Source organism: Acomys minous (genome assembly GCF_964271855.1).
Source record: "Acomys minous genome assembly, chromosome: 8".
NCBI lineage: Eukaryota > Metazoa > Chordata > Mammalia > Rodentia > Muridae > Acomys > Acomys minous.
Window position 1 is genome coordinate 42,329,803 of NC_140489.1, and position 11,472 is coordinate 42,341,274.

At 37.9% G+C, this 11,472-nt stretch overlaps 1 protein-coding gene across 1 annotated transcript in view; it reads left to right on the forward strand.

Moving 5' to 3' along the window:
- KCNH5 (potassium voltage-gated channel subfamily H member 5) overlaps window positions 1-11,097 on the forward strand; it is a 295,802-nt gene extending 284,705 nt beyond the window's left edge. Inside the window, exon 11 of the mRNA XM_084792497.1 lies at window positions 145-11,097. Coding sequence (XP_084648623.1) covers window positions 145-1,095 — 951 coding nt within the window. The 3' untranslated portion in view covers window positions 1,096-11,097. The remainder of the gene's footprint in view (window positions 1-144) is intronic.
- Window positions 11,098-11,472: the final 375 nt, after the last annotated feature.

The following is an 11,472-nucleotide window of genomic DNA, read 5'->3' on the forward strand; positions in this document are numbered from 1 at the left end:
CCAGTGTCCCTGTGTTAAATTTTGGGGCATGCGACATGTGCAGATGTTTCTGTTGTAAAGCAAGGCACTTCCAGCTCAGTGTCACATGACTGTAGAGCCATCTGCTTCGGTAACCACAGTTTAATAATCTTTCCTATTCTCCAGATCATCTTCCGTAAAATTAGTGACGTGAAGAAGGAGGAGGAAGAGCGGCTGCGGCAGAAGAATGAGGTGACTCTCAGCATCCCCGTGGACCACCCAGTGAGGAAGCTCTTCCAGAGGTTCAAACAGCAGAAGGAAATGAGGAACCAGGGCTCAGCGCAGAGCGACCCGGAGAGGAGCCAGCTCCAGGTGGAGAGCCGCCCTTTGCAGAACGGAGCCTCCATCACAGGTACCAGTGTGGTCACCGTGTCTCAGATTACCCCCATCCAGACCTCGCTGGCCTATGTGAAAACCAACGAGTCTCTTAAGCAGAACAACCGCGATGCCATGGAACTGAAGCCCAACGGTGGTGGTGCTGAACAAAAGTGTCTCAAAGTCAACAGCCCCATCAGGATGAAAAACGGGAACGGGAAAGGGTGGCTGAGACTCAAGAACAACATGGGGGCTCACGAGGAGAAAAAGGAGGAGTGGAACAACGTCACCAAAGCTGAGTCGATGGGGCTGCTGTCGGAGGACCCCAAGAGCAGTGACTCAGAGACCAGTGTGACCAAAAACCCGTTGAGGAAAACAGATTCTTGTGACAGTGGGATTACAAAAAGTGACCTTCGTTTGGATAAAGTTGGCGAGGCCCGAAGCCCTCTAGAACATAGTCCTATCCAGGCTGACGCCAAGCATCCTTTCTACCCCATCCCCGAGCAGGCCTTACAAACCACACTGCAGGAAGTAAAACACGAACTCAAAGAGGATATCCAGCTGCTGAGCTGCAGAATGACTGCCTTGGAGAAGCAGGTGGCAGAAATTTTAAAACTACTCTCAGAGAAAAGTGTACCCCAGACATCTTCTCCAAAAACCCAAATGCCACTCCAAGTACCTCCCCAAATACCATGTCAGGATATTTTTAGTGTCTCAAGGCCCGAGTCACCTGAATCTGACAAAGATGAAATCAACTTTTAATATGATATATATACATATATATTTGTTAATATATTTAAAACAGTATATACATCTATATACATACGTGTGTATATATAGTATATACATATATATTTTCACTTGCTTTCAATATGATGAACACATTATGGATTTTGATATGTACATACTGCATGTCCAGCTGGATTCTGGCCTGCCAAAGACAATTATTCAAAGCATAGATATTGCTTGTACATTATGCAGTTGACTGCATGCACACTTTACATTTATTTATAATCTCTATTCTGTAATAAAAAAGTATGACTTTTGTTAACTAAGGCAATGTAATCTTTGAAGAATCAGGGTCCAACCTGCCAATGTTGCCATGACAAACTTGATCTCAGGCTGAGTATATCGAGCTGTCATTTCTTCACTATTCTCTTTAGTTAAAATTATAGATTAATGTCAAAGGAGAGTTCAGCTGATGAAGCTGTCAGACCATTTTATGATCTCATGCCATAGGGCATTTTTCTGTAGCTTAATGTTAGGTTTTTTTCCCCCTACAGGCAGTGTTTGCTCCATTGAAATGACTGTTTCTTTGCCTACATCTGATGCCAGTGTCGGATATAGAGAACTTATTGCTATGGGTTTTGTGCATGAATTGCATTACCACTCAATGATACCTCTCCTTCTTAGCATTGTATTAGATAGTAATCATTAGCTCTTATGTAAAGAACTCTCTGCTCCCTCCGTCTTGGAGAACAACTATCATTTTGGGAGCTGACATTATCCACACCATAAATACTCAATTGTTAATATAGTGTATATTATTATAGAAACACTGCACCACAGGGTATAAGGGCCTCTTAACAATGTTAGATATGCCTATTGTCCAAAGGCGATGAATGTTTTACATTTGTATTTCCAAAGCTCGTTCAAAGTGTGTGTGGGGGGGGTGTTGAAAGGCTCTTAGCAAAGACACATATCAAAATTTTAACTGTTGATTATATAATTTTTTAAAAGAACATAATCAATTAGACATGTTTTGATTGCACATCTGTGACTTAGAAAGAATGAGATATAGGTACAGAAGTGCTAACACATGATTTTTATTGGTTGTAATAGTAACACATAAAATGTGGTTAACTTACAAAATAACCAACCTAGAAGGAAATAAGTTGCTTTATTAAGTTAAATGCTTTTATATGACTTTATTCTGGCTACAATTTACCTAAGCTCTTTGGCTCACAGTTGGACTGCTGGCCTTCTGTTGAGTTGATACAATAGACTATGGCTAAGGCAGATCCACTTACAAAAGGCTTATGAGACTGAATGTCAGTCTTTCGGGTAACGAGCCCTCTTCAGAGAAAGTGCCTATTATAAACCAAAAGAGAAGTCGCAAATGTTGCATTGTCTATACTTAGGTCCTCAGATGATAAACACTCAGAATGAAATGCATACCCCTTTTGAGAACCGTGGAAGCTGTTTCCTATGACTCCAGCACGCTTTCTGGAGTTCTTTCTGGGAGAGTGGTTTTCAGTTGGTGCAGGCATAAATTTTAGTAGTGAGAATAAGGAAGCTAGTAGTTGCATTAACCTGAAAGATGTATGTCAGTCACTTGTGAACTGCTAGACTACTGATACATATATTTATATATGTGTGTGTGTGTCATATATGCATATATATAGGTGAATATACAAAAGATGGTGACAAAATCAAAGGAAATATTTTTGCTCTTTTATACGCAATTTTATGCACTTTTGTATCTCCTAGTCTCTCTAAAATTATAGACAGAAGAGTTACCACAGTCATACTGAAGAAGTACAAAGCAGTAATTCATTTATGTCCCTCACAGATCGCAGAGATGTGCCCTTTGTTCTAGGATTCTTGGAATGTGTACTAGGTGCCATGGGTTACAGTTGTTTTCCTTTCTATTACTGAAAATGAACATTTCCAGGATGATATATCTCCTCGCTCTGCTAAGATATGTACTTACTACAGGCCAAAGGAAATGAAATAATTACAGAATCAACCTTAGAACTGAGGTTTGGGACACATTTGTTTTAGCTTTCATACTGTGGAAGACACCCTGTCCTTGGCTTCTGAGATGTATTGGGTTTCCTATTTGTCACGTATAGCAAATACCTTTAAAAGATGAATGAGTGATTTAAAAAAAAAATGACCGCAGAAACCATTGTTCTGACTTTAGCCACATTCAAAATTAACAGTTGGTCTAAAGCCGTAAGATGGTCGCTGAAACAGAAACTGGTTTAAAGTGTAATGCATGCCTTTCCGTATTAGGCTTACAAACCTTTGCCAGGTTGTGGCATTGACCCAGACAGAGTTTTAACTACTAACCTACATTGGCCATAATGATATTTCCATCTAAATACATGTTCCCACAGGTGAGGAAGAAGAAGAAGAATGGTTTTGAAGTGTGCTGGGCCTTCAGTGGGGAGGGGAAGTATCGATGGGTTATTTCTTTATTTTTTGGTGCAGTTCCCACAGTATTCTTTCCTAGACTCCTGTCCTCTGCGTGCATGACACGATGTGGTGCTGAGCGCACTCTGCACATATTCTGCAAACATTGTATATAGCCTTAGGTTTCCAGATTTTAAAATTCTCCACAATAGATTCCAGTCAGATTTTAATGAAGGGTGAACACTTGCACACATGTGATAATGATGCAATCACACCTGTGTGGTCTCAACCAACACACAGCACAGGCTCTTTGGGGGACCAGATGACTGCATGCTTTATTCTTACACTGTATAGGTGCTCTTGGTGCATCAAGAATATTATTTTTTACTATTATACTTCTATACAACGTACTAATAGGACTAAGTGGATGCAAACATTTTGCAAAGCAACCTATACGTCTTTAATTCTCTTATGATATTACGAATATGTAAGATCAGATGCTGTTTTCAGGACAGGTGGTTGTGACGTGATGGCAAAAGTCAATTGTGATCTTTATATCAGAGCAGGAAGGATTGCTAACCTGTATCAGGATAGTGTTACACCTAATGTGCTCCAGTAGACAGAGGAACTTACAGTAAAAGGCAGATAGAAACCCAAAGGGAGAAAACAATGGCCAAGCTCAGTGTCTCCCTTTTACGTGAGGGACTTTAAAATAGTTCAGGATTAGTGGTCGAATTCACACCTAAACTTCATTCTTTAAAGGAAACTTTTTCTTATTACAATCCTGGTTACACCTTACATCGTGTGCGAGGCTACAAAAGCACTAAATATTAAGAAAATTCCTTACAACTTTACCTAAGTTGGAGGACAGAGGAGATTAGAATATGAGGTCTTACGTGGCTCCTAGCACACGTAGCTCCTCAGTAGTATCCAGTACTTTAATGATAATATTAATTAGAAGAGCAAACCAGTGAGTCATTTTGAGAATTAAGCCAACTGGAATGCAAATGCAAGTCTTATGGAAGTTAAGGGGTTACTATTTCCCTATGAGACCCCCCCCCCAAAGATTTTGCAGTTCTTTTGAGGAAAGCAATCTGTTTTTCAAATTAGTCCTCAAAGAAGTGACTGGAATTGTGTAGCACAGCGGGTCCTTGTGAAATTGTTCTTTTAAAGTCTCTGAGATTATAATTTAATTAACAATATTTCCCACTTCCCTTCCCTTCCTCCAAACCCGTCCATATTCCCCTCCTTGCTCTCCCACAAAGTCATAGCTTCTTTACTTTATTTTTGGTAATTGTTATTGGTGAATATTGTCACTGTATAATTTCTCCTTTTATAGCTATTTTCTCTGAGTCTTTTTATTTTCCCCTAAAGTTTCATGTAGATAATGAGAAAATTTATCTAGAGTCACCACACACAGATACCTCCAACATAAATATTTTCTTAGGTGAGTGTTGTGCTTTCATATCTTTATTAGACATGAGTGCTGCTACCAGAATTCTGCTGGAAAGGGAGAGAAAGGATTATGTTTAGATTTTACGCATTGTAGGATGAGCGTTGGGTGTCATCTCAGATTCTGATCCCGGGCCTATCAATCTATCCTAGCTTGGGCATTCAGCTGTCCTTAGTGTCTTTCTCAGTTTTCCCAACAACAAGTAGTAAAACAAAGAACTAAACTACTCCCATCTTACCCAAGCTGTTTGTTAGGTCAGTGGAAAGTAGCTTTTCATTCATAGGAAAACTACATTAACCATTTGAAAGGCACTAAAACCTGCTCATGTTATGTATCCTTAGTGACAGGGTTTTGGTTGAGAAATTGATGGGATGGTTATTGTTGGTAATTCAAGGAAGCAGTGTACGATAGAAACATTTGATTTTTGAAGATAAGGTTCATTTTGTTAATGTTTTCTTATTCTGCAGAGAAGCCTTTGTACTCAAGGCTCCATACAAAGTCTTTTGTTATGTTTGTAGTGATGTTTTGAGGTAAGAAAATAACCAGAGCACTAAACACAAAGCGGGCATTGTCTTTGCACCAGGAAGAACATTTATCTTTATATCTCTCACTGGATTTTGTAAGATTCTCCCTAAACTGCAATTTAAAAATGTATTTTCAACTAAGAATTTACCAATAATATTTTGAAAATGCCCATAGTTACAAGCATTAAAAAATGATTAGCTCTAAATATTTTGAAAGCTTAAGTCATAGAGTCAAAGAAGGTTAAGAGATGGCCCATCATTGATCCCGAGTTTTTACTATCTACTGTAATAATCTATTTATTTGATAAACCATTAGTAGTATTTATATTTTTATCCATGGTATTAGGTCTATGACATTACAACTAGAAGTTGCTTTACATGCAAGTAAATATTTTCAATCAATTTGCTCTGAGTGGAAACTTCTGCTTACAGCCTTAATGCTTATCAGTCTCCATAAAAACAAAACAAAAGGAAACAAGAACCATTATGATAGTGATAAGACAGCCATTACTTTTTAGAGCTGATAAAGATTGTTTTAATATTATAGAAAATATTTTTATTCTGGACTCGAAAAACAAAGCAGAAACTAATGTTCATCAGGGTCACAAGTTCAGGACAAAAACGTAGCATTAAGTACTAAATAAGGTACTAATGCATGGCTATGTGCATGTGTGAGAGTCCAGATCAGGTTTTACATATCCACATTTGGGGAAAATACACAGAGATGCTCAGTGGAGCCCACCATTTAGATGCTTGTAGATTTAAAATTTTTATCTTTAAATTTTATATTCATTTTACATCTGGATCATAACCCTCTCCTTCTTCACTTCCTGATCCCTCCCTCCCACCCTCTTCTCCCACCCCCCACCCCCGCATGTGTATACATTTTTATCATGGTCATTGGCAATGCTGATAGGTACTCTCTAGTCACCTCCAGTGAGTGTATACACAATTAGAAAGATGGTCCTTTGCTTTGCTATTATGCAATGGTTGGCTTACTTTTACATATTTTTTTCTGTAAATTTCCATACAGCCTTCTCAGTGAGAAGGTTAGTTAAATCCAGATTTACTACTAATTGAAAAAAACAAAACAAAACAAAACAAAAGAACCCAAGTTCACACAGAGCAACAAGGCTGTTGGAGCTGAAGGAGAGCATTATTATGCCTCTTCTGTAGTGATAATGCATTTTTTTTTCTGACAGGCACATCCCCCTGAAAAGAGGACAACTGTATACGCAGTCCAAATATTAAACAGTTTAAAAACATTTAGATAATATCAAGTGTTAACCTTAGCCCAACTGTAGGAATTGAACAAGAAATAAAGTCAGATACTGCTGCCGTCCTGCCAGACTCTTCTTTCTTTCTCTTCTAAGAGAAGGAAATCATCTATGAGTCGCCTCAAGTTCCCATAAGTAAGTTGCAGAAAATGCAGTTTTAACAATGAAATTCCACCCTTCTTTGACAGCTGCACCTCCTTGATTTCCGTATCACTCTATCATAAAAATATATCTTCAGTAAAATATTCTTCCCAAACGTTACATATTTTGAAAGATTTATCACCCATAAGTTTAATGTTAATTAGTAGTTGAGTTCTTTTTTTATTAGTTTACCCCCTTTTCCCCTAAATTATCATCAAATTAATGTTCCCCACGTTTGTAGATTTTTTTGACCTTCTGGACTTGACTCATTTTTTTCCCTCTAAGGATGTTTTTAGAATGAGACACTTAGATGCTCAGTCAAATGGCTTTTAATATTAAGACAAAATGCTTTCTCTACATTTTAAATCTTTAAATCACAAATTAATTAATTGAATAGTGATACCTAACTATATTCAATACACCTATATGTTAAGTGGTTCCCATGTAAAATATGATTAATAGCTTTAATTTTCAAAGTATTGTATGCTCAATAAATTCTTCTCGGCCACCTGACAATGCTGGTGTCCAAATATCTTGAAATAAAGATGGAGTTCTCCAACACTATTATCTTCTGTACCTCAAAAACACCCAGAAACACACACATACACACACACACACACACACACACACACACACACACACACACACACACAGAGTCTCTCCTTATACCAAGAGTAAGTCAGCTGACATTTTAAAATTATCTTTAAAGTACTTAAAATTGATTAAACTCAATAATGAAGTTTGGGCTATTTGTGGAATTTTTGGGGTAAAGAGAGAATTGGTTATTTCATACTTGTTTAAATGGCAAAAGAAGTTGTGATATTTTCTACAGTTTCGTAAAATGCTGAATCATGTTATGTAGGGAAGAGGTCTATGAATCAGATTTTTAACATGCCTGCCATGTGACATATGTCCTGAGAGCACTGTATTCTAACTTAAGGCACTCTGTCTCTTGCTTCTTAACAGAAGGCTACTGCATTTGCATGCTTTGTGTCGGTCAGGACCATGGAGATTTACTCAGTGATCCAGAGCTGATGCAGGCTAGCTGAGATAACCCAATCTGTGTGGCTCACCGCTCTTAGATACAGAAGTTAGTGAGTGTTCATTAGACTCATTCTTATGGAGTGCTCACTGAACTCAGTAATGTATTTAAATAATCAGACTTAACTCTGCAGCACTCCTATGAAAGAGTAAATTAAGGAACCTTAAATAGCATTGCAGTAGCCAATTAATAACCAATAAACCAGGAAAGCTGAGATTCTAACACAGGCAGTTGGACCTCAGAGAGAGAGAGAGAAAAAAAAATGTCTTCCTAGGGTCAGAAGGATAGGCTCTTGCAGCACAAATTTCAAAAATATCAGGACATGAACACTTAAAGACTCCCCAAATCAAAGTACTGTTAAAAAGTATGTCCTGCAGTGTGAATGCTTGCCTTTCATGGGGGCCAGAGTAAATGGCAGAGGTTCATATCATAACTGTTGTGAATAGAGTGTGCCATGAGCCAATATCTGACTTTCCCCTCACTTCTCCCAACAGCTGACAGGCAGCAGCCGGGTAAACTGGGAAGTATACTCATAGGTAAGAAGAGAATGAAACACAGCACGGGTGCCTATATTTTATATTCTTCCAGATGAATTTTCACCTAAGAGATAAATTAAAGAAAACCCTAACTGCTCGATATTTTATTTTTCCTGTAGTTTCCTTAATTTTTAATATTGGGATTTGAGTGAGACATCAGGGGACTTTATTTTTTTTTAAAAATTTAGGGGTTACTCATTGAGTTTTAAATAGGGTTTTCAGGTCTTTTTCATTGATTATACTGATGGCTGTTTCTTGCCAAACAACTATTAAGTGCTATTTCTGTTTAGAATGAAGTCCTTTGTTCTCATTCTCAAATAAAATGCACTTGCTGTACATATATTTTTCTGTAATGAAAAAAGTTAACATCTAAAATGTGATCAATGTTTTTCTATCTTTTGAGATGCTTGCAGAAAGTGTCTTGAGAAAACAAAACATAGATATGACTTCACTACCTTAAGGTCTGGGAGTCTCAATCCAAACAATTTAGGGAGTGATAGCAGGCGGAGGGAACTATAAATAGCACACAGCTTTAAGTCTCAGTGGGAGGACCCCTGAGGCTCTTTCTGGTTAGGTCACTTTCATCTTTGGCATCTCCATGTGAATAAGTTGCTAAATGGTCACTGTTAACCTGTGCTAATTGTAGCATTTGGTCAAAGAACAGTGCCCAAGAGCTACAGGGTATTAGGGAAAGAACGGAGTTGCTTCCTCCACTACAATTCCTCCTTGTGTGCTATCTTAATAGTTTTTGTTTGCTTAATTTCAGATTACATTGTTACAACCATGGTTTTGATCTTAAGGAAACGTTATGAACTATTTTGAAAACTTGTCAATTATTTGGGGCTTCTAATATGAGAGGATGATTTTGTACCTACTTCCAAGTTTTGGATTTTGGCTCCAACCCAGAAGTCCAGGTCTCTACATGAATAGTTGGCAGGCATCTTGATTAGATGTTTCCAGAGGACTGGCCGATGTAGAACCAACACAGATAGGCCTAAAACAAAACAAAACAAAACAAAACAAAATATATCCAACTCCATGACTGAGTAAACCAGACTTGAGTTATGCAAGCTTAGTAACTGAGACTAGTAACACTTATTCAAATAATGTATCCCTATTCTCAGCTAAATGGTCTGGGATGATGTAAAATTGAGCCGCCTCTTCCTGTGGTGAGATGCTCACCAGAGTACAGTGTGAGTACAGCTGTACAGAGTACAGCTACAGCAATTGAACAGTGTCAAAAGCTGCATAAAGATCTGAGTTGGTTCCAGACTTTTCCAAGCCAAATGTTATGAAAATATTCCTGATAATAGCACAGTTGGTCAAGTAGGAAGATAAGCTGATGAGCACACTATGCAAATGAGGATAATGGTTCTTTTACATAGCTCTATATCCAAGTTTGATGGAACTGAGTCTTTAATATTAGTCTATTATATGTCGAAAGTGTGTGTTGTTAAGTAAAATCTGAATGCGCTTTATTTAAAAATCGATTATTTAGTGCATTTCATTTTAGAGAAGTTAGCGGCAAGGACTGTTCTTTATGATCCCTGGGGCAATGTTGCATGCTGAGTCTCAGCAGCTCCATCAGCAACATTATGATGTTAAGTTAGCTCCCTTTTTATAGTGACTTCATTGGTATTCTTTCTGGAGCAGCCACTTCATGCTAAAGCTAGTCACAGTGAGAGGAAGGGAAAAACAAGCTTCACCTAAGAACCGGACTGAAGTCATCCTTGTCACAATGCATACTTCCCTCCCTAGTGCTAGGGTTAGGGTAAGTCGGACACTAGGCTAGAATAGTTTTTATCTGAAACCTACATATTGTGATAACAATTGAGTTACAGCTAGCACTTGCTTCCTGTTGTTTGTTGAGACAGCAGTGACTTCAGGAAATGCTGGGTACCCAGACAACACTATTTAATTATGCATATCTATGATATAATGAGAGTTACATATTTCTTTCAACTCTATGGTCTACTGACTTTGTGTACTCTAGTGATAGATACCATTTGTACCCTACAATGTAAACTCCCGACTGATGTTGCTACAGGGACTTTTTAAAAAAAGTTCTCAAATGTTTCTGCCACTGTAACCATATTTATGGATATTAAAAATGCTTCCTAAAGGTTAAGTCACCGGAAATATTTGGTTTGTGTATCAACTAAGAAAATAGGTCAACACTACATGGAAGATATTTTTAATACCAATATGCTAAGCAGTACTTGTTTATAGTTTTCAAAATTTTGTTCATGCTAGGCTGATCATGTTTTGCTACTTAAATCAAGACATTACAGTGTGTAACATAGAACTGTTGTGTGTACTATCGACTTGTTGCTCAGCTGCTGAGAGGTTGTGTGAGAACATCTTAAATTGGAGATGTCCAGGTCAACTCTGAAATACTTGTGATCAACATTCGTTGCAGTCGGGAAAGTTTGTCACAATTTTCAGTTTATTACAAGTTCGTTCTAAAGAAATAGTTGTTTCCAAAAGTGAATTGGCAGGTGGAAGTTTCTAACCCAACATCATTCTGGGTTTTAGCACAATAAACTGTATTTCATCAGGGAGGATCAACTTTGCTTTTTTTTTTTTTCACACTTTATTTAAATGTGGATATTTTTTCATGATACAAAATAAAATGTGCATTTTATGGAACTTATCTGAATTGGTGAGTCTTTTTTTTTTTTAATTTTGAAATTGGTTACACATATAAAAAGATTCCTACAACAAAAACACACGGAAATAAGTTTAGGAATGTGTCTTGATGCTTTCTGTTGGTGTGGTCAAGCAGCTTCAGAAGGGAAGAATTTGTTTCATTTTGTGCTTCCAGGTAGCCATCTATCACCAAAGAAAGCCAAGGCAGTAACTCAAGGTAGGGACCTGGAGGAGAAGCCATGGAGCAGTGCTGCTTACAGGCTTGCTCCATATGGCTCACTTGGCCTGCTTTCAGGTCCCCCTTCTCATTGATGGCACCAGCACAGTGAGCTAGACCCTCCCACACCCATCATTAATTTAAAAACATCCCACAAGTTTG